Source organism: Antedon mediterranea, chromosome 3 (assembly GCF_964355755.1).
Source record: "Antedon mediterranea chromosome 3, ecAntMedi1.1, whole genome shotgun sequence".
NCBI classification, from domain to species: domain Eukaryota; kingdom Metazoa; phylum Echinodermata; class Crinoidea; order Comatulida; family Antedonidae; genus Antedon; species Antedon mediterranea.
In genome coordinates this window covers 1580970-1604428 of record NC_092672.1, presented here as the reverse complement: position 1 = coordinate 1604428, position 23459 = coordinate 1580970, and the positions used below count along the sequence as shown (strand labels likewise).

The window sequence follows — 23459 nt, the reverse complement described above, 5'->3', positions numbered from 1 at the left end:
AGTTTTGAATCTATTATAAATTATGGTTAATTCTGACATAGGCGAGCACAATGCAAAAACTTCGGTACAAATCTCCGCCTTGGATACCTACCTATCACAGATGTACCGCGAAACGTAGATTTGATAACATTAGTTTTCACATCGACGCTATTGTTCCATATTTCTATCTTAGGAAGATAAAGAGTAACAGTAGTTAAAAAATAAAAATTATACTGCAAATTAATAAAGATCAAATTGAATATAGGCCATAAAGAATCGGAATATATTGTAGGAAATAGTATTAATTATAAAATTACATAGGGAGATTTGATGATAAGACATTTTGTTTAAAATCGAGTGAAATCCCGATAGTTGATTGAATAAGCTGGCAGGCTGTGTCCCGTTATGAGCGAGATGTCTGCCCATGTTGCAAGCCGTAATGTCTTCTTTCTTGGCCCACTCTATCACGGCACGGTAGTTTCAAAAGATGTTTAAATTAAATAATGTATTAATAATTATTAGGACGGTATTTATTTGAATAAACGCCTCTCCAATAAAACATCACTTTGAATAATAATCATTTTATACTATTTATAGTAGAATTCATCGCACTCTTATCTACAATTTACCAAGCATTTGTTATTCTTTTTTACCACTTTTCATATCTATTAGAGGATTTCATTTGATTATAAATGTTACCATATTATTAAAACTAAACAAATTAACATATCCATCGAATAAGCACCCCCCTCAAATGAACTCCGCCTCCCCAAAGGGCCCTACCAAACAAACACTGTACTTTAAAATGTTATTAATCATCTAAAACACTGTGAAACAGAGTAGTTTAGTTTTGTTTTACGAATGTCAAGCATTTTCAATAATGGTAACCGACAGAAAACGTACAAGGAGAACATTTTTATCATTCCGAGAACCATCGTCTACACTTCCTAGAAGGGGAGCGAGCGAAGCGAGCTCACCCTCTAGTATATGTAATTACAGTATACTGTGTATAGTATAATAATGTAATATCTTGTGATTCTTGCTTCACCATGGAGGTAAATAGTAGGGGTTTACGTAGCCTAGTAGAGAGTATTGTAAATGATCATTCCAGCTTTTTCAAGTAGAAAAAAAAATATCTTGTTAAAAAAATAGCTGAAGTTGCATGACTTTTTGACAGAACCACACTCACATCGCACGCACCAAAATTAAACACGATTTGCAATCAGTAACCATAGTAACCATAGACCATTTAATTAATACATATACATTTCAATATTAACATTGTATTTTTATAAATTACACAGCACTTGCCTCATTTTGACAGACTATGTGTTATTATAAATATGCTCCCAGGAAAATGACAAAAATATTCATTCAATACCTGACATAGTAATGAAAAATTGAAGAGCTATGAGCTAAAGCATAGAAATGAGTAGCTTTGTAAGATCAATAATACTGTAGTGTCATACTTAATACTGGGTAGTATGAGACTATATGCTACCAATTTGGTACATATCTTTAGATAGTATGAGACTATGCTACCAATTTGGTACATATCTTTAGATAGTATGAGACTGATCTATGCTACCAATTTGGTACATATCGTTTACTAAACTAATTGCTTGTTTGATTTTACTTGACTTAAAAATTTGTTTAAAATTACTTTCTAGTATGATTGATTTAGAAAACAATACATTGTTCATTAATTACATGATTACATAGAAGTTAAAGCAAGAATGGTTTTAATAATAGTAATCGTCAACAATTAACTTAATGCTTCTTTAAAAGACTCAAGGCAGCTACTCTGTCTACACTATCAAACTTTGTGACAAAAATATGATATGCCCATATATAGACATGATGATGTCATACCACTACCATATTTGGGCATATCCCTATCATATATGGGCACATAACACTTTGTCAAACTAGTTTGATAGTGTAGACAGAGCAAAAAACATGTTTTAAATAACTTTGTAGAAGACTGTTAAACAGATCTGTGATCTGGCATCACACACACAAACAAATAGTTGTTTAAAACAGAAAGACAAGGTAACATTAATTACGCCACAATTTATCTTTTACTTTTATTATAAAAAATCTTTCCATGATTAAGAGTTCATAGGTGAAATATTGGAACGTGGCAGAAATATTGGAACAGGGCAGAAATATTGGAACATGGCAGAAATATTGGAACAGGGCAGAAATATTGGAACATGGCAGAAATATTGGAACAGGGCAGAAATATTTTAATTGTAACAGGGTAGAAATTTTGCAACAGGGCAGAATTTTCCAAAATTAAAATAACACATTGCGCTGTAATTTATTTAAATTTTTTTTTCAAAATGGATTTTATTTTTCGCCAGCACCTATGAGTTTAGACTTATTATGGCGTTTAATTTATAATTTCAATAGTTTAAATATATTCTATCTTTATTGGTCATTGTTTAGACTGACCAATTAAACTATCAATCGATACCAATAAATAATAATCAATCAATCAATCTTAATCAATAATGCATATGGAACAACAACAGACTTCTCTTTGCAAATCCATTGTATTTCTTTGTTGTCAAAATGTGCGTCTATCTGTTGATTTGCGCCAATTCGTTCTGGGCCGACATCGTAGCTGTCTGGCTGAACACGAACTTGAAATGCGACTTGTGAATACTGTGTTGTGCCACTGATGACATCCTGATACCTGTGAAAACATTAACAAGAAAGAAAAACTGAGATACAAGATAGAAAAAAATTGTCTCAAAACTAAACAACTTTTGGATTGCTCAAAAAGTTTGTGGAAAGTTTTTCGAATTTAAAACATTTGGGACCATGGTTTTAGGATTTTTCAGGTCATCTGGTGATGGGAGACAGGATTGTATACAGACTAAATTAGCCCTTATTCAAGTCATGTGATGACTACAATAGTATAGGTATAGCATAGTTACTGAAATATGATATTTAATGGCATTGCACTCAAGGCTGCCCCTGCTGCATAAGGGTAGAGAGAGACAGTACATAAGCACGAGGGGGTAGCACACATCTCTTTAATAGAGTGTCACACATCTCTTTTTATTCATAAGTAATACTTACTCCATCCTCCTAATATTACCATGACTAACACAATATTTCATGCTTGGAGAGAGCAATATCTGATCTATCGTTGTATCTTTGAACTTTAACCTTTCACTTGATAACATTTCTTTACTTAATATTCCACCAATCATCGAGTCACCTTGAATAGAAACATAAAAAAAAGATTTACATCAAGCGAATCTGTTCTAAGAAACCTTTCACATTGCCATGCAAAACTTGGGTGTACACGACACAAACGCTGGACTGACGCCGCGTTGTGTGTAGTTTTGTTGATCGTTGTGATAGGGGTATAAGACAGTTATCAATTGTGTGTCAACATTTACAATGCTCACTCATCAGAACTTTAATCTAAAGAGCATAGCAACCATCATAGTAAAGGATAGGTATGTGGCAATAGTTGCAGCAAGATTTGTCATTCCCCAACAAGATCAGCATTATATTAGGTGTTGCCATCAGTAAATACATCAATTCCTCTTTATTTTTAAAATATGCATATTTTAAGATTTGTGCTATGCAGAGAACTTTAAGCTAACATGCCTTATCTTAATTACTAAACTTCAGTTCATTACAAACACTGGTGTAAAAGTGCAAGAATTAAGCCACCTTACCTTTACATAATAGAGATCCTGAATCTAAGACTTTCCTGACTGTGTTTATATCAGTTGTATGATATGCGACGTGACAGTTCTCAAATAAACGCTGTGTGTCAACTCTAGGTGGCAGCCTTAAGTGAAGAAAAAAAAACAGTAATATCAAGATGGTCTAGAGGTTCCCACTAGAACACAACGCAGCGACGTATCGACGCAAAGTGCTGTATTGCGTAATCACAAGTGGGAACCGATGATGCAACAGTGCTGCAAACATCGCAGGTTTGATTTTACTCTGGCAAACACAATTATTGGAAGAGCATTTTCTTACGTTGTTGTAGGTTGTGTTATGTTACATGATTAGTGGGAACCATGCTTAAGGTTTGAGTAAGCCACAGGTCGCATGATGGCTATTTGCAACAATCAATAATTGTTTTTGTAACTTACCTGAGAGCAAATTTACACCATCCTAAAGGTCGTGCGTATTCCTTTGGTGGTTCTCCATGCGAATTGTATGCTTCATCGCCTCGGTGTTTGTAGCAAGAATCACAATAACATTTATTGTATTTAGGATTAACTTCAAAATATCCACCTGAAAAAATTTGTTGAACAGAAATAATTTTGAAAATTGTTTTTTTTTTTTATTGTTTTTGACCCCCAGATCTATGACATAGAAGAGGATCCCATATGTAGATATTGAATGTTTTAATTTATTTTTAAATACAGAAAAAAAAATTAAATGTTTGACATAAACGTACGTGGTAGGGCTAGCATGGTTTGAAACCTCCGACACATTTCCTGATATTCGCACCGAGGTGTCAAACTCAACTCAGACGGTAGACGACAATTCTCTTTCAAACCTACAAATAAAACAAAATGGCTTTTAAATCCAAAGAAAATGATGTTTCTAATTATGGACCAAAATTACTGAAGATAACTAAACCTAAGTCAAAATTATATTAGAGATTTTAATATCTTTCCCAACTAATAATATTTTCTTGTCTTGTTTTGTTTTGTATAAATAATAATGATAAACAAACTAACCATTTTCAAAATCAGCTTTCTCTCTTTCCTCAGGTATTCCACCACTTGCAAGATCACCTCCAATTATCGAAACCTACAAATAATATTTGGGTTATTAGACTTCAAACTAAAAAATTGTTTTCTTCAAAATTCACAGTAAATTATATTTATTTATCAACAAATAATCTAAAACTCACTTGTTCACACTGTCCGTAAAGGTCAACGACCGCATGACAGTGATGTGGAATATCTTCTGCCACAATGCCATGGTCTATTCCATTTACCAACAGGTGAAGACAACTTTTGTCATCTATCAGAATGCCCACTGTACAGCCTGTCTGTAGCTTGTTTAAATCAGGACCTATCTTGTCTTGTACCTAACAAGGTTTAATGTTAGATAGTACTTGTTTAAATCAGGACCTATCTTGTCTTGTACCTAACAAGGTTTAATGTTAGATAGTACTTGTTTAAATCAGGACCTATCTTGTCTTGTACCTAACAAGGTTTAATGTTAGATAGTACTTGTTTAAATCAGGACCTATCTTGTCTTGTACCTAACAAGGTTTAATGTTAGATAGTACTTGTTTAAATCAGGACCTATCTTGTCTTGTACCTAACAAGGTTTAATGTTAGATAGTACTTGTTTAAATCAGGACCTATCTTGTCTTGTACCTAACAAGGTTTAATGTTAGATAGTACTTGTTTAAATCAGGACCTATCTTGTCTTGTACCTAACAAGGTTTAATGTTAGATAGTACTTGTTTAAATCAGGACCTATCTTGTCTTGTACCTAACAAGGTTTAATGTTAGATAGTACAGTCTTTTAACTAATGGTAGAACCTCTACTCAGGGGACACCCATATTAAGTGGTAATATATGTTTTAACAATGATCAAAGTCTACTGTAGGTTGTTAACACCTATATATTATCTCACACCTATTGAAACAATGGTATAGTCTAGGTTAGATAGTATTCTAGTTAATTGCATTGTATCATAACTGGGCCCTCTGGAAGACCAGTCTTTGACTGAAGAGGTCACTCGGTATAAACAATTATTACAAATACAAATTGCAAAAAATGAATAGTACACTTATGACTACTATAAGCTATAGCACATGGGTTTAGCTATAGCACATGGGTTTAGCTATAGCACATGGGTTTAGCTATAGCACATGGGTTTAGCTATAGCACATGGCTTTAGCTATAGCACATGGGTTTAGCTATAGCACATGGGTTTAGCTATAGCACATGGGTTTAGCTATTTTAGCTATAGCACATGGCTTTAGCTATAGCACATGGCTTTAGCTATAGCACATGGGTTTAGCTATAGCACATGGGTTTATAGAAATCATCCTTGTATTTACCTTTATTGTGTTATGGAATAAGGAGTCACCTGATATTATCCACACATTCTTTTTTATTGATGTTCCAGACACAGGAAATATAAACTTCTCAGGTGACTGACCTATGACTCCAATCTGTATAGAAGATGTCCAGCGAGAACAGAGCCTTTCTAACTTGACCTTAACATAAAAAAAAGAACAATTTATTTATATGAACTGTGATTATTTTTATTTTCATTATTTTATTTCGCCCTAGAAATTTGAAAATTAGAAAAAAGAAATAATGATGCCGGATGGCAATGTTTCTGGCGAACAGGCTTGCCTTTAACCCTAGGTTGCTATGCTAACAATGAATGATGCCGAATGGCAATGATTCTGGTGAACGTGCGCTCCACCGTAAGCCTTCTAAATGCTAAAATGACCTAATAGAGAAACTAGTGGTTCACCAACCTCAAACTTCTGTTGCCGTGCCAAAGGATGCCGTGATATCGTGATTCCTTGATTGTAACTCCCAGTCCGTCTTGCCGTAACATTCCCACATGAAAGACTAATATTTTTACCATGATTTTGATGGAATTCTGTTGAGTAGTAGGTTTGGGAGGCCACAGATTCTTCCTACAAAAAAATGAAGAATTTTATAATCCACAACAATTATTTGATTCTTCCAAATCATTCTTCTTAATAATACAATTTATAAATAAATATATATTGGACAAAAAATGGTAACATTTAAATATAAAATACCTCTCTATCTGAGCTTGCTTCACTACAGGATGAGATTGAGGGTGCTCTAATTATTTCGCCAATGTCTGGTTCTTTGCTAACAGCAGTTACACTTTCTACTGACCCACAGAGGTCAATTATTGCATAAACATCCTCCTAAAACCATACAAAACAATATTTGTTATGGGTTTTCAAAACTATCCTACTGCAGTATAGTAACTACATACTGCAGTACAGCAACTAAATACTGCAGTACAGTAAATACATACTGCAGTACTGTAACTACATATTGCAGTACAGTAACTACATACTGCAGTACAGTAACTACATACTGCAGTACAGTAACTACATACTGCAGTACAGTAACTACATACTGCAGTACAGTAATTACATACTGCAGTACAGTAACTACATACTGCAGTACAGTAACTACATACTGCAGTACAGTAACTACAGTACAGTAACTACATACTGCAGTACAGTAACTACATACTACAGTACAGTAACTACATACTGCAGTACAGTAACTACATACTGCAGTACAGTAACTACATACTGCAGTACAGTAACTACATTTTGTTCACTACCACTGTTTACTGTTTCAATATCTAATAACATCAACCTCAAATCACCACAACAGAAGAGAATACTTCTACTAAAATTAGCTAAAAGAAAATGGTGAATACAGAATAATTTGAACCAGTCACCTTGGGTATATTGGTAGCAGCAACACCAGCATCTTCACCATTAATAATAATATGCATACTATTGTCAGCTTGTCTCTGAACACCAATTGTATTGCCAACCTACAAGAGAAAGGTAAACAATATAAAACTACTGTATATAGTAACAGATAAACAAAATAGCAATTTACTGTTTATTTTCAATAGCAATGCTGCCATTTGGTTAAACTGTATTTGTTCTTTGACGACAGAAAGAAAATTAAACAGCTACAATTTAGCAGTTATTATTTTTGCTTTGCTATTGTGCTATTGAAGCATGTTTCTTGCATTGGAAGCTCATAAATAACAATTTATTTTCAGTTGATTTCCAGATGAAATAAATAATAATAAATATATAAATAACAATTTAATTTGTAATTTTGTTTAGCTGTCTAGATTTGATGACAGAAAAGAAAATTAAACAGACTTCATTTCTCTTACCTCTAGTCTCATGACAGATCCTGTGTAGTTTTCCTTGACAACCACTCCATTCCTTTTGACATCTGTTGCCTGTAGTAACCAAGTGACACTTGACTTCATGTCAACTGCAAAGCTTGGTAAAATGTGAGATGGCGGCGTCTCAGGAAGAAATGATGTTAAACCAATAACAAGACAACCTGACCACTTCTGATCAACACTTTCAACCTCAACCTTAGGAAAAGAATTAGGATTAGTAGAAAAAGGACGAGAAATTGACTGAGTACAGCTCTCTCTACACTATCAAACTCGTTTGACAAAAAGTGTGATGTACCCAAATATGGCAGTGATATGACATCATATGTGCATATATGGACACATCTCATTTTTTTGGTCACAAAATTTGATAGTGTGGACAGAGCTTAACAAACGGTTAAATTTCAACACAAGCAATCTATTTTTGCAATGAGATATTCTCATAACTTTGCTCTGTCTACACTATCAAATGTGATGTGCCCATATATGCACATGATGATGTCATATCACTACCATAATTGGGCATCACTACCATATTTGGGCACATGACACTCTTCTTGATTGTGTAGACAGAGCTTAAGGTTTACAGTACATCTAATACATTGAATCTTAGAATAATTCAGAAATACCTCAAAAGTTTCACCAACTTTCAACGGCTTAGAACTAAACAAAATTGAATCCAAACAACCTTTCTGGCGACATGCTGTACTTCCCAAATTCTTTATCGTAATATTCTTACCGCAACATTCACTAAAAAAATGTTTCATTCCTGAAAAAAATGGTAACATTAAAAACTAAAAATTACAACATTGTAAACAAATTGTGTAGAGAATGTGATCGGAGGTCAAAGACCTTATGAAGTGAATGGTAAATCATTTGTATAATCTTCATTCTTTTAAAAGCTTTCAAACAACCAATGTTGCTTTTTGTTTTACTAAAATGATTCATAATTGTATTCCTGTTTTTAATCTCAGTTTTTTTTTGTCTTAATCAATAAAAGAAAGAAAGAACTCACTAAATTGCACTGAACTTCCATTGTTTGAAGCTTTGCTTTCCACGACAGAATGCGCAAGAGAAACACGGGAACACTGTCCATACAAATCAATAATAGCATATACATCTAAGAAAAAATGTACAAAATTTATTATTCAACTTTATTATTTATAATATTGTATAATAAGAATGCATTGGTTGAAAGTAAGCCCCATGAAAATGTAACTATTTTAAGTACTCACTAGGACTGACGGTGGAGCAGACCACGCCCTGGTCAACACCATTATAGTAGAAGTGAAGTGTATTACACTATTTTAAGTACTCAGTATTACTAAACTTACTAGGATTGACGTTGGAGCAGGCCACGCCCTGGTCAACACCATTATAGTAGAAATGAAGTGTAATACACTATTTAAGTACTTAGTACATATTACTAAACTTACTAGGATTGACGTTGGAGCAGGCCACGCCCTGGTCAACACCATTATAGTAGAAGTGAAGTGTGCCATCTGCCTTCCTCATAATGCCGACCTTCTGAGTGACCTCTAAGACATCTAGGTCCATGGCATAACCATTTTTTATAGTGTTCCCATTTGTGAGAACAGAAGAACCACTAAATCAAAATCAAATTATAATTTTTATTTGTGGCTATGCCAATCACAGGATGCCGCCTTACAGTAGATATTATTCATATTCCAAGACTGCATCAATAGACATTAAAATAATAATGGGAAAAAAACACCACCACCTATCACATACAGGAGTTAATATCAAGAATTTTAGTAAAAAACAATTAAAGAATCATAACGTTTCTTTAGAAAAGTGCAATAGTGTTTAGCTTTTACACCGACCTTAACATCCAGGTGTCATGGTCCAAATCCGTCATTGTTCCTGGAAATGACATTTCTTCTGGGGGAATAACCGTCACACCTAAACAAAAATGCAAATTTAAATTTACATATTTGGTTACATTAATTTGAAAACAACTACATACTGGTTTTGAATATAATCCCACTGAGGGAGTGGGCTTATACCTGGATTAAGTGTAGTATGTTATTGCTTTCACTCATATAGATGACTGTTACTTTTAACCTATGACCTATGACCTACCTGCTTCTATTGACCCAGACCATCTGTCAACCATTTCTTCAATTCTTATCTCAAAAAGTTCATCATCCCTCAACGGACGATTGCTCATAATAACGGCGTCATTAAATTCTCCACGAGCGTTTGGACGCATTGCCGACTGACCCTGGCTTAAGATACGGACATTACGACCATGAAGATGGTGGAATCGGAGGTCAGAGTTCATGTCAATTTCTGAGTGTACTTTGTTAACAGTTGCATTGTCTACTTGAACTGTAGATTCACCATTGTCTAAGAAGACGAAAAATAATAAGAATGTTAGGCTTGTAAGCATAAATGGTTGGTGAATTTCTTATTGCTACTTATGTATGCCATATGTTTATTCCAAAGGCAAAAGAAAATAACACAATTTAAATTTCTATCCTAAACATAACATTTAGAAACTACAGTAAATTCAAATGAGTGAAAACAAATTAACCTGATTGGTCCAGTATTGTTGCCTGGGCAGCTTGTCCATATAAGTCAACAACAGCAAACACTTTTGGAGGTACGTTTGGGACGGCCATACCCTGATCCTCACCGTTGATAAAAAAGTTGAGGTTGCCATTTTCTTTACGCATCACACCAATACGATCACCCTCCTGCGACCATGAAAGAAATGACACAAGAACAAGAATATAGAATAAACGAGTAAAATAAACATTGCAATACTGTCTATTATAGAAAAATGCATAGATAAAATTGTATAAAGCTCCATTTACACTATCAAACTAGTTTGACAAGAAAAGTGTGGTGTGCCCAAATATGGTACTGATATATCCAAACATGGTAGTGATATGACATCATGTCCATATATGGGCACATCACATTTTTTTGTCACATAAAGTTTGACAAGGCTTTACACTTTTGTTGTGCAAAAACATTTGTAATGATCCTAGTATGTACGTACTTTTAACTGTAAAATTGAAGGAAAAAAATAGATATGCAGAGAAAGATAAAATAGGATTCATGCAGAGATTTACATTACAGTAGATAATAGGCAGATAGACCTGGAAATGACAATAAGACAAGACGCAAGAAGAACATACCTTTAAACGATCTAAGTTGTATCCATAGTTGTCCATGATTGTCGTACCATTATGCATCACTCCCGTACCCGTCATCATCCACGTCCCACTCCTCACATTTGTCATTGTCGTAGGAAAATCTACAAATGAGTTTGTAGTTTTAAACATTTTTTTCCCTAATATATGAATTACCACAAAGTTTTTTGGAAGTGGAAAGATTTATTTCAAAAATAAAATTTTAAAAATAGCTGGTATCATACAGAATTTGGATCTAGAATCCGGAGGATTGTACTATAAATTAAACTTAATCTTTAACCTTTGTGGAAAATTATCGTGCAAATTACAATGTCTAAATACAGTAGTTGATATATGATGTAATATTTACACCAAATGAATAACAGAAAGTTTTAAGATTTTGTGAAAATAGCGGCAAATGTTACCTAGTTCAAACGGTGAGTGGGTAGTGACTCCTATCTCTATTGATCCTGCCCATTTATCAACAACTTTATCAATTCTAATTTCAAACAGTTCACTGGATTTAATATGACGATTGCTAATGACAACACCATTGTTGAAATCTCCAAGAGCACTGAAAAAAATATAATACCTGTGATATGAAGATTGCCTTTTCAGTAATATTTACTTTAATGTGTAGAATTTAGCACCTAATATTATGTTAGAATATACCACTTCTCATATTTGGAAACCAACTATATTTGAATATTAAGTGTAAACTAATTTAACTTTATTCCAAACTCACTCTGGTCTGAGTGCTGTTTTCCCTGAATTAATCACTTCAGCATGTGCCCCGCATCTAGGGTAGAATCTTAAAGGCTCGTTGGGAGGGGCTGGCACGGACGTTAATGTTCCAAGTTCCGGCACACTTTCTACCGACAAGTTCTGAGAAGGTTCAGGGGGAAAATCCAACTCTTCTGTGATTTCTAAATAGAAATGAAAACTGTAATAAGAATGTACAAAAGTCTGGATATCTGGTCAAAGTACAACAATGTTCATAATAATTTGAATATTCAAAATTTATACCTTAAAAATTGTCCCCCTGAAAACAATTTTTAAAAAGACATATTTGTTTTTAATATATAAATTGAATGTCCCATAATAGTTATTCACTTTGACCAAAAATTGGTTAAAAAAAATGTACTTACCTGAAAAAAATGTTATTTAAAGAAAAAAAAAATTGAATTTAACCGTTTATTTTAATAACCATCTTACATTTTTAAAATTTTTTTTTATAGAAGTGATTAACTTTAATAAAACTATAAAATCCGATTTTATCAATCTTCATATTTTTTTTTTTGGGAGGGGAGGGGGGGGGGAGGAGATACATCTTGAAAGTTTCATAAAAGGTTTAAAAGCTTGATCTTAAAATAATTACCATTATACATGTTAGGAAACTGTCTAATGGCTAAAGCACGTAGCAAATTGAGATGAGCTAATCGCCGATCCAGGTAATCAATCCCAAGCATGTTTGGAACGTTTGGATCTTGTGCCAACGGTACGATAGTTACTCTGACGGCCATCCCGTAAAGGTCAACGACACCGTATACATCCGCGGGCATGCTGGACGCAGCCAGACCCTGGTCAACGTTGTTGATGTAGAAGTGAAGATCTCCATTTGATTTCTTCATTACTGCTATTATATCTCCTTTCTATAAGAATAATCAACAAATCATAATATCACATATCAACAAAAGCAATGAATTACAAACAAAATCATGGATCAAATTGTACTGTGATGTAAGTATGATGTGCCCAAATATGGTAGTGATATTCCCAAATATATATAGATAGGACATCATTATGTCCATATATGGGCACATTTTTTTTGTCACATAAATTTAAGGGTTGCCTTAAGGTATTCCACCCAGCCTATTACAACATATTATTCACCTATGAAACCTCTGTGTACCTCAAAGTTTTTACCCACTAACCTTTGACCTTTGACACCCACCCAAATTTGTGCAATAGAACAAATACTTGTATTTGATGATTTGATTATTTTCATCTTCAAGTTATTTGTACCATTCCATTCACAAACATTCATTATTTGTACCATTCCATTAATAAACATTCATTATTTGTACCATTGCATTCATAAACATTCATTATTTGTACCATTCCATTCATAAACATTCATTATTTGTATACTAATACCCATCATATGCTAATAAATCATGTTGTATAAAATCTTACTTGCAATTCATCTAGGTTGAATTGACCATATTCCCTGCGCGTTCCTTTACCATTTGTCAGAATACCACAGCCACTCATCATTGTCGTACCTACAAGAAAAGAAGTCAACTAAAGTTAAAAAACAATGTAGAGAATGAATGTTATATGCCTCACGCTTTTGGGAAATTAAAAAAAATATGCCTTGCATGTCTCGCACTTTAAGAAATGATAAAACGATGCCTCTGTTAGATATTGCCTCGCTGCCTTGCACATTATCAGGATCACTTTAATTCGTCTAGAGTAATATTGTTGCACTCCTGTAGTTAATGTGGAACTCTGAAATGAATACTCTATAAAACTCTGTCTACACTATCATTATCAAAAGTGTGATGTGCACAAATATGGTAGTTATGTTCCCAAATATAGTAGTGATATGACATCATCATGTCCATTATATAGGCACATCACATTTTTTTGTCACATAAAGTTTGATAGTGTAGACAGAGCTTAAGACATCTTACCAGATCGTAAGTTAGTCATCGTGGCTGGGAAGTCTATGTTGTCAGGATTGTGCGTTGTGATTCCAATCTCAATAGATCCTGACCACTTATCTATTAATTTATCAAGTCGAATCTGTGATGATACAAATAATAGAAAATAACAATAATTACAAAAATATAAATATTATTTCAAATATAATGTTATTTACATTACACCATTATTATTTACTGTTCATTAAAAATATTTTTAATTGCACTGTGCCAGCAATAAACACTAAAGTAGAGGAGAAACAAACTGTATGTTGTGATAGCTCCTGCAACAACCGCAATTTCACAATCACAATGAGTAGAGTACACAAAAGATGTTGCACTACTCTGTTACCACTACTTTCATTTTCAGATGACTTACAACATCACTTTACTTACTTGAAAATATTCATCATTTTGAAGAGGTCGATTGGTCATAACAATCCCGTTATTAAACTCGTCCATTGCATGCATTCGTTCGGCCGTTCTCCTACTGTTACTCAACTTAATCAACGTTCCATGCTTCGTATGGAAACAGAGGTCATCTGAGCTGGCAGTATTGTTGTCATTGTAATTAACCGAAGCATCTGCGCCATTAACGGAGCAATTGTCATTAAAAGTGGCTGCTAGTGCGCTTACTAGCAATGAGTTGTTGTCTATATTGTTATCTAGAATTGGCAATGGTATAACTGGGTTGTTTTCCATTGTTGGTGTACCTAAAAAATTGATTTTACACTATGTATTATATTTTGTAGTAGAAATAAAGAAAACACTTTAAAGGCACAGAAAAGTAGAGAATGTAAGTGGTAGCAGTATTAAGTTTAAACATAATAATAAAAAATTCCAATCAAAATAGGAAGATTTTGCTTACAATTTCTATCTACAGCACTAATCTGGGCGCACTTGCCGTACAAATCAATAACCGCATGTATCGGTCTATCAGTTGGAATCCCTGTAGCGGCCACTCCCTGGTCGTTATCGTTTAAATAAATGTGCAATTCCCCGTTAGCACGTCGCTGAACACCAATCACATCGCCTTCGTCGCAGAGTTCAAGGTCACAAGCGTAGTCATCACGAATGGATGCCCCATTATGTAGCACGCTACAACCATTTAGGATCCAGCAACCATTGTGAAGCTCTGTGGCGCTACTTGGTAAGGCCATGTTGGACACATCGCAGCTTGTTATGCCAACTTCAATAGAGCCACTCCATGAATGTACCTAAACCGAAAAATAAATAATGATAAATATTAACATAATTATAAACATAAACAATGACATATTTGAAATTTAGTTCAGTTCTAGTTAAGTGTGCACATTTTTATTATTATGTGTCGCAAGGTGAAAAATCATTACTTTGATAAATTTACATTTCTCTTATTTAGCCATGATGCATGATAAAGTGGCTACCTACTATTTACACAAACAGAACAGGACAGAAAAAATATTTTGATTGTGATTCGAAGAATGGCTTGCCACACTCCACTGTCACTCACTGGACCTGGCCTGGCTGGTGTATTCTTCTTGTTTTATATTTAGTTGTCATACAGTATTACTAGGCCTACTACTCAAGGTCTAGACTAACTATGTAAAGGCTATAGGTCCTAAGGCAAGCAGAAAATAAGAATACTAAGGGATGTTTATCTTCTGACCTTCTTGTCGATTTTTATTTCGAATATTTGATCGTCTTCAAGAGGCTCACAACTCAAAACGAGTCCATTGTCAAACTCAGCAGAAGGCAGGTTTCTCCGAGCTGTCCTTCTGTCATTTTCTAGAATAATTAAAGAACCACATCGTCTATGAAATTTTGGTTTTTTACTTCTAGACCTTCCTCCAGTTGTCGCCATTTGTAAAAATAGACAATATACTGCAATTTACTTTTATAATTGGCAATTTACTAGCCTAGTTGGCCTGGCCTAGCCCCACCAGAAAAGAGGTTCATGTTTTTCTTTCTTGTTTATTGAAGCGCGCCACCTACAGTATTACCTTCTTCAATGAACAACAAAAGAAAATAAGAAGTATTTTAATTAGACTCTTACCAGTCGTTTATGTTATCTGAAATACAATTTCTACAATTAAAACACAAAATTAAACACTATTTGAACATAAAATATTAGATTAAAAGCAATAAAGACATGATATATTCAAATTATTCATAATTTTATCGTTATCACAAATTTTAAATTTTTATCTCAAACAAGATTGTAAATTTCAGTTCTACACTCATATCGGCTCGTTGGTCTAGTGGCATGATTCTCGCTTTGGGTGCGAGAGGCCCCGGGTTCAATTCCCGGACGAGCCCCGTTGTTTTTTTTTCTTTTTTTTGTAATGTGATCAAGAAGGAAGACAGTTTATTTTAAAATTTATTGCTTTATTTATCGTATTGCTTAAAGTTTTAATAAAGTTAATCACGTTGGTCAAAAAAAGATGTTTTCATTTATAAAAAGACAAAATTGAAATTTGTTTTTGCTATAAATTGCATTTTGTTTAAAAAAAAACAATTTCCAAATTTAAATTTTAGGTCAAATTGAAATACAGAGTACCAAGTTGACAGTAAAATGGCATCAACAACAAAAATTATAAAAAAATATTGTTATTAAAAAATAAAACAACCATCTTCAATGTTTCAATACTAAAACCTTTATTTACATTTAACTTGCTCTATATTAAATAAAAGCATATTAATTATTTACGATGTACAAAAGTAATTTGAAAGTTTGCACTATAAACAACATACGGACAGGGTACAAGCAGCGCCCTCACAATACTGATAGGGGTACAAGCAGCGCCTTCACAACATACGGACAGGGGTACAAGCAGCGCCCTCACAACATACGGACGTGGGTACAAGCAGTAGCAGTGCCCACCTCCTTCAAATACATTTGGTGACATTTAGGAACAGAGAGGTGACCGCCAATATAAGTACCCATCGGAATATTCCTGAATTTCCTAAAATGTAGAGGGAGTTTACACCCCTGTCAGTTAGTGTGGTAAAACACATGATACAGTATTTACTAACAGTGGCACATCTAAGATTATGAAAGTGATAGGAGCAGCAGCAGCTAGTTATAGAAATACTTTTAAATACGATTTTATTTTACTTTATGACATTACAAGACAAGGAATTCCTTAAACAATACCTTAAATACATTTGACAGATATTAAACAGTAATAAAATGTAAATGTTAGCAGTAACATTTCACTGTTTAATTATTCGTTATTTATATTATTTATACAGAATTATATTAGGTGTAATTTGCCATTTATCTTCAGAAAAAAAAAATGACAGAAAATGTATTTTGTTTAACTCTCAAAAAGAGTAGTTAGCAGTCACATATTGAATATAGCCAGTGACATCACAAAAAGTGTTTGTTCACAGGAGAAAATATACTTTACATAACCAGGAAATGGGAATAAGATTTGTTCAGCCCTCTAATCGCACATTTTGTTTATACATCTATTCACACACACTGTTGATTCTTTTTCACTGAATGCTATTTCTTCTTTTTCTCTGGCATACATCGAGGACAAAACCTGTCAATATTTAATATAATAAAATAAAGATATAGGCGTGGCACTGAAGGTTAGGAATAAGCATAAAGCAATTGGGTATAGGCGTGGCACTGAAGGAGGTTGGGACTAAGCAATTGGGTCAGTTATTTTTCATCAGAAATATACGATACTGGTTGCTCTTCTTTTTTTTTTTTGGCACAAAAACATTCGAACAGGAAAGTTCCCTCTTACAGGCAATGTTTTACAACAATATTTTTTTTAAATAAAACAAAATTGCAAATTACAGTGTTTGAACTGTATACTAATAAATAAACCAAAAAAATCTTCAGTAAAGATATTTTAAATATTATTAAGTGACATTAATTATAAACTATTTTAAAGAATTACCATTTTCCTTTTGGCTTTGTTGTCAATCCAACACAGGCAAAATGAAACCATTCAATCGGACACTGAAAAATAAATAATAACAATTAACACTTGTATTCCAACGATCACTGTTTACTTAGATGACCCCTACAGCCTTCTCTCTAAAGGTTACATCATGTCTGCCAATTCAGGCGTGTTGTCTGTTGGTTAATTAAACACATTCCAATGTTAGAAATAATTTGAACATTTTGGGACTATTTATTCATTCATGTTAAACAAGCACTTACGTCTGGGTTATCACATCCTATCATCTCTCCATAAGAAACTTGATGACACAAACAATACGTTGGTTCATTTGGATCCACGGGCATGTCAAGCACATCAGAGGGGGTGGTGATGACAGATGGAAGAATTAGTGTTGGTGTCACAGTTTCAACTCTGTTGGAAAAACAAAAACATAGGTTAAACTGTTGTACATGATAAGAGGGGGTAATGATGAAAGACGTAAGAATTAGTATTAAAATACAAACTGTTTGGATATTAAACTTACAGCTGTGTTTTCATTTTCTTTCGCGACGTTTTTGGTATTTCATCATCGGATATTGAACCTTTTTTCAGTTTTTTCTTTTCTTTTTTCCTTCCCTTTTCTGAAAGTCAAAAGGAGATTTAATAAAAATAACAAGTACTTTTCATTAAGATTTGCTAGGATTTCTGTGGATTTGTAGAGTAAACATGTCATAGGTCAAATAAAATGTGCAGAAGGGTTAATGTATAGCCTAGGTCATAGGTCACTATCAATTAAACAGTGTATGTGAAACGAGAATAATAACTAATAACTCACTATTTTTTTCTGCTGAGCTGTCAATGTGATCAGGTGTTTGGTCCATTTGTCTTTCTTTCAACTCCATTTCAAATCTAGCAAGATCAGAATCTAACCTCCGAATGTGCTTGTCCACCTTAAAGATAATTTGTTTTGTTCTTAAGCTCTGTCTACACTATCAAACTTTATATGAAAAAAAATGTGATGTGCCCATATATGGACATGATGATGTTATATCACTACCATATTATTTGGAAATATCACTACCACATTTGGGCACATCGCACATTGTTTGTCAAACTAGTTTGGCAGTGTAGACAGAGCTTTACCAAGGAGAAAAATGAAAGAAGCTACCAGCAGGAACTGAAGTTTAATTCTACAAGTTGAGTGTGGCAATTATAAATGGAATGATAACTAAATCTTTTAAAATAAACTTCATACCATTTCATAGGTTTGCATAGCTAGCTGAACTTTATCATCCCCGAATTCACGACTCTTGGAAAATGCATCGTCGATCTTATTCAGGAGGTCGTTGCGTTTAGTTGGTGTCAATGACTTCACCGATGTTATGTACTCTTTTGTCATGCCGTCAATCTCCTTCGATAAGTCTAAAATAAAAAATTAAAATAAAAATAATTTAAAACAAATGTTAGATTGAAAAATATAATTTAAATTGTTAGTATGTACAGTACAAGTAGGGTGATGTAATTAAATAATCAAACTTTCTGCTACAAGGAAATAATATAAAAATCTGTAAAATTCATACCTTGAGATCTCTGGTCTAAATCTCGCATTAAAGTGAAGTTTCTCTGTAATTCAAATGGCAGGTTCTCAATACCTGTGAAAAGGAAAACACACAAACACATGCACTGTATAATCATAAATAAGCTATATTTATTTATTTTTATTTGAACCATATTTAATGAGGGTGATCCATCCAGCAATTGTTGATCATTTGGGACCCTCAGAACAGATACAATACACAAAATACAACAATAACAGTATTAAAAGTTAAAGAAAACTAAAGCCTATAAAGTATAAATAAAATAAATTACATTAGAATTAAAAATCTAAACTAGATTTAATTCGTCACTATGACGAATTATAGGTTATATGCATTGATAATTAAAATAAAGATAATTTATTTTTAAAAGATATTTTGATTCATTGATTTTCTCAGATTCTTTAAATAATATATAATATATGATAGGACCTTGCTAACGCGAATACAATAGCCGGTATCACAATCCGATCAAAGATCCCTCTGCGTATAATGTCATAAACCACATTTGCTGTTACATAATAATAAAGACATAAGTTATTTTTTATCTAGATTTCATTATAAATCATGTGTATAATATATACACTAAGAAATAAATTTGAACAAACAATACGGATAATAAAAAAAAAAATTTATTTCGTTTCCCAAGGTGAGACTCGATCTCGGTACCTTGAGTGCCATAGACACGAGCACACACCACCGAGCCATACACAACTGACTAAAAATTGTAGAAAAATTCCTCCGTGTATTTACTATGCAGTAACCACTTTGGTGCAGATAGATTATTACATACCGCAATGAATTATAATTTTTTACTATGATGACATCTCTAAAAATGTACAAAAATGATGCACTGTCAAACTATATACTTTTAACTTTAATATATGAACTTTTGAAGGAAGAAAGTTAATGTTAAGTTTGTTATTTTGGCCTAAGAAAATGTCATAATTTGTTTGATTGTCGAAATGAATTTTTTTTAATTTAATATGCAATTAATTATGGCTTAATCAACTTTTGTTCCCTTAGTTTAATAATAAATCATACATAAGATACATACACTTCAAGAAAATTAAATAAAAAATATGTGTTCCCGAGCATTCTGACGATCTATATTAATTTTAAAATTTAGCATATTTTCACCATTTTGTTAACTTACACATGCGTAGCCTGTCACTTTTGACGTGCTCGTATAAGGCAATTACGCGTTGAAAAGTGAATAAAATATGATGATATTATTAAAGAAAGGTTGTACAACCGAAATCGGACAAAAAGAGTGCGCATTAACGTATAACGCGCAGTGCGCGTGCAAAAATCTGCGCACTCATGGCAATTTTTTAAACGCTTAAAATTGCCTGAAACGTACTCTAATTTCATCGAAAATAAATTTTGACAATTTTGAACATTTTAAGCGCGCGTACGCAAGCGTTATATGCGCTACGCACGTAATTGTATTGCCATATGATGAAATATGACCTGAAATTTATGAGTACCAAATTTTGTTTAATTGTGATTCATGCTTGTGAAGATATGATTACAAACGTGATTGCGTAGACCGCGTAATTTTTGATTACGCATCGTGAAAATATAACCACATCGATTCCTGGCCATAAGGAATATACTCTGAAAAATTGACTTAGATAGATGAAACTGATATCAAGATAATTCACGGACAAAATAGTGCTAAGGAAAGAATAAATAAATAAAGATTTTGACAGAATCAAGAGGTTATATGCATGATAATGCATATAACCTAATAATTTTCACTGTATGCCTAGGCTATATATATTATGGTGTATATATAATATGCCACCATGAGATAGAGCCTACCTACCAGTTACCACTGTTTTTCGTAAAAATTAAAATACAAATATTTGAATAAGGAAGAGAGCCTAAATAATATTTAATATTATTATTAAAACGTAATAAGGTTTATCGCAAATAGCCTGATTTCACAAGTAACGTCATGAATGATGGTAAGGGATTGGGACGTTTTGTTTTGGGACGTTAGCTCCCAAACCCGTCCCAGCATGCGTGTATCGCGCACGCTATTTCCGATAAACCTTATTATGACCATACCAAGTAGGCCTATCATAGTCATAGTCATACTGTAGTCATAGTCATATATACTTTATTGTCCATTTAAAAAACAGAAATGTGATTTGAAAACTGGCAAAATACAAAAATATAAAATACAATTTACAAAAAAACACACAAAAAGTTAAGAGGCTAAAAATTGTTAAAATTAGATAAAAATTATCGGTTACATTTTACCTTTGTACTCTGGAGTTATATAAGTGTATAGCATTAGGTACAAACGAGCACCTAAACCGTTTTGTTTTGGTATTAAGTGCACGTAGTCTTATGCCAGAATTCATGAGAGCAAATTGTTTGTGAAGAGGATGTGTTTCATCATCAATGATACTTTTTACTTTTTTTAACACATTTTCTTTATACAAGGATTCAACATCAGGTAAGTGCTCTCCTACTAGTCTAATTGCTCTATTTCCTATTCGATTAAGTTTAATTTTATCTTTTTGCATTGTATTACCATAAAAACAAACATTACAAAAAAGTATTACACTGAGAATTACAGAGTTATAAAACAATTTAAGTATAGTTTTGTCAATTTGTAGGTACTTCATTTTTCTTAAAATAAACATCCTTTGGTTGGCTTTGCATGTGGCTTTATTTACATTATTTATCCAATTTAGCTTATTGTCAATTATACAACCCAGATATTTGTACTCATTTACTAGTACTACTTCAATCTCATTTTCATTTATAATCAGAGGTTCTAAGGGTTCTTTAATTTTCCTAAAATCAATTTGCATTTCTTTTGTTTTCTTTATGTTTAGTTTCAGGTTGTTATTGCAGCACCAGTGATAAAAATCACATCCTAGTTGTCTATAGCTTGTTTCATCATTGCCAGTAATGTATCCAGTGATGACTGTGTCATCGGCATATATTAACTGTATAGTGCTAGTGGCATGTCATTATTTATCACGACATATACTAATAGGCCTATACTAGGCCTCTAGTTACCCTAGGCCTCTATCTAGGACCGTGGGTAGGTACGTGGAGGGATGGGATGGAATTCCCAAATACCACCATTCTATTTGTTGGCAAATGGAATGGTGGTATGCAAATTCCTTTTTTTTCTGGGAGTGCAGCAAAAATGTTAACGTTGTAATAATGCTCTAGTTTGCGGAACAAATATTACGCTAGACCTCCAAGCTAGGCCTAGCCTAGACCAAAAACTAAAGTGGATTTCAATCACCCGCGAAACCATTCAAACGTTCACACGTCACACAGCGGCCTTCGAAAACTCAGTCAGGCGTGAAAAGATACCTAGCCAAAACCGGAGTGAAAAACAGCATATTTTGATTACAAAAAGGCAATTACAATGCATTTGACAAACACCTAAGTAATTAAGGAGTATTATAAATTAGTATTAATATCTTTTAAATGCTTAATAAATTGATTAGGCTATGTTTCTTACTGTCTAAGTATTGCTCAAGGTAAAGTGCCATCGCCATCTTTGCAGGTTTGGTATCTTCTTCTTAGCGTACTGAGCATAGATGTCAAAGGGCACGACTAATTATCATATGTTGCATATTCATCAACTCAGTTTGCTGGTGGCGCGAATGGAGAAAGTGTACACTGAACAGAAAACAATATTCAATATTTATTCATATACTGTAATTTATTTACGAAGAAAAAAACAGAAAATACAATATTGTCTATAATAAGAAAATGATTCTAAATAATACAAAATAAGTTTATCTGCAAGTTAAAATTAAAATCAAACAAAACATTCACTTATTTTCAATAAAAAATTAATAGTGACAAAAATCACATAAAACAGAAAAATGTGTTATTTTCCATTGATACATACATTTTCTTCATGATTTGGTCCAAAAATATTAAATTAAGATTTATAAATTAAATTAAATTCAAGAGCTGCAAATATAAATTAAAGCGTTTAGACACACACACGAGGAGAAAGACAATCGTCTTACTCAGGTATAAGCCCACCCTGGGGTATACGCTCTACATATCTTTTAATACTACACACATCAATAGTTGTGACATCACATTTTACACATTTTTACAACTAAAGACAATAAACTATAAATGAACTATGTCATTGTTTACAAACATGTATTACCAAATTAAATTATTTGTTATAAATTT

The 23459-nt window shown here is 33.1% G+C and overlaps 2 protein-coding genes and 1 non-coding gene across 3 annotated transcripts; 1 reads left to right on the top strand and 2 right to left on the bottom strand.

The window, feature by feature from the left end:
* Positions 1-1231: 1231 nt before the first annotated feature.
* On the bottom strand, positions 1232-15749 carry LOC140044454 (neuralized-like protein 4). The gene is made up of 27 exons (XM_072088972.1): positions 15438-15749; positions 14658-15006; positions 14186-14502; positions 13781-13892; positions 13281-13369; positions 12463-12736; positions 11830-12010; positions 11510-11658; positions 11091-11209; positions 10481-10643; positions 10027-10293; positions 9768-9846; positions 9360-9529; positions 8939-9043; positions 8553-8692; positions 7912-8121; positions 7456-7554; positions 6770-6904; positions 6476-6640; positions 6047-6205; positions 4880-5059; positions 4704-4776; positions 4418-4519; positions 4107-4251; positions 3681-3796; positions 3070-3211; positions 1232-2680 (listed from the first exon to the last, which is right to left on the bottom strand). The coding sequence occupies exons 1-27, from the start codon at positions 15630-15632 to the stop codon at positions 2476-2478; spliced, it is 4440 nt and encodes a 1479-aa protein (XP_071945073.1). The 5' UTR covers positions 15633-15749; the 3' UTR covers positions 1232-2475.
* A 266-nt stretch (positions 15750-16015) lies between these two features.
* Trnap-ugg (transfer RNA proline (anticodon UGG)) lies at positions 16016-16087 on the top strand. Its single transcript has one exon. It is a non-coding gene; the product is annotated as a tRNA-Pro (tRNA).
* Positions 16088-16428: 341 nt separating this feature from the next.
* On the bottom strand, positions 16429-22817 carry LOC140043329 (inhibitor of growth protein 4-like). The gene is made up of 8 exons (XM_072087830.1): positions 22765-22817; positions 19251-19322; positions 18926-19092; positions 18506-18620; positions 18215-18311; positions 17952-18102; positions 17686-17747; positions 16429-17319 (listed from the first exon to the last, which is right to left on the bottom strand). Exons 1-8 carry the CDS (start codon positions 22799-22801, stop codon positions 17280-17282), a joined length of 741 nt encoding a protein of 246 aa, XP_071943931.1. The 5' UTR covers positions 22802-22817; the 3' UTR covers positions 16429-17279.
* Between the last annotated feature and the right edge of the window lie 642 nt (positions 22818-23459).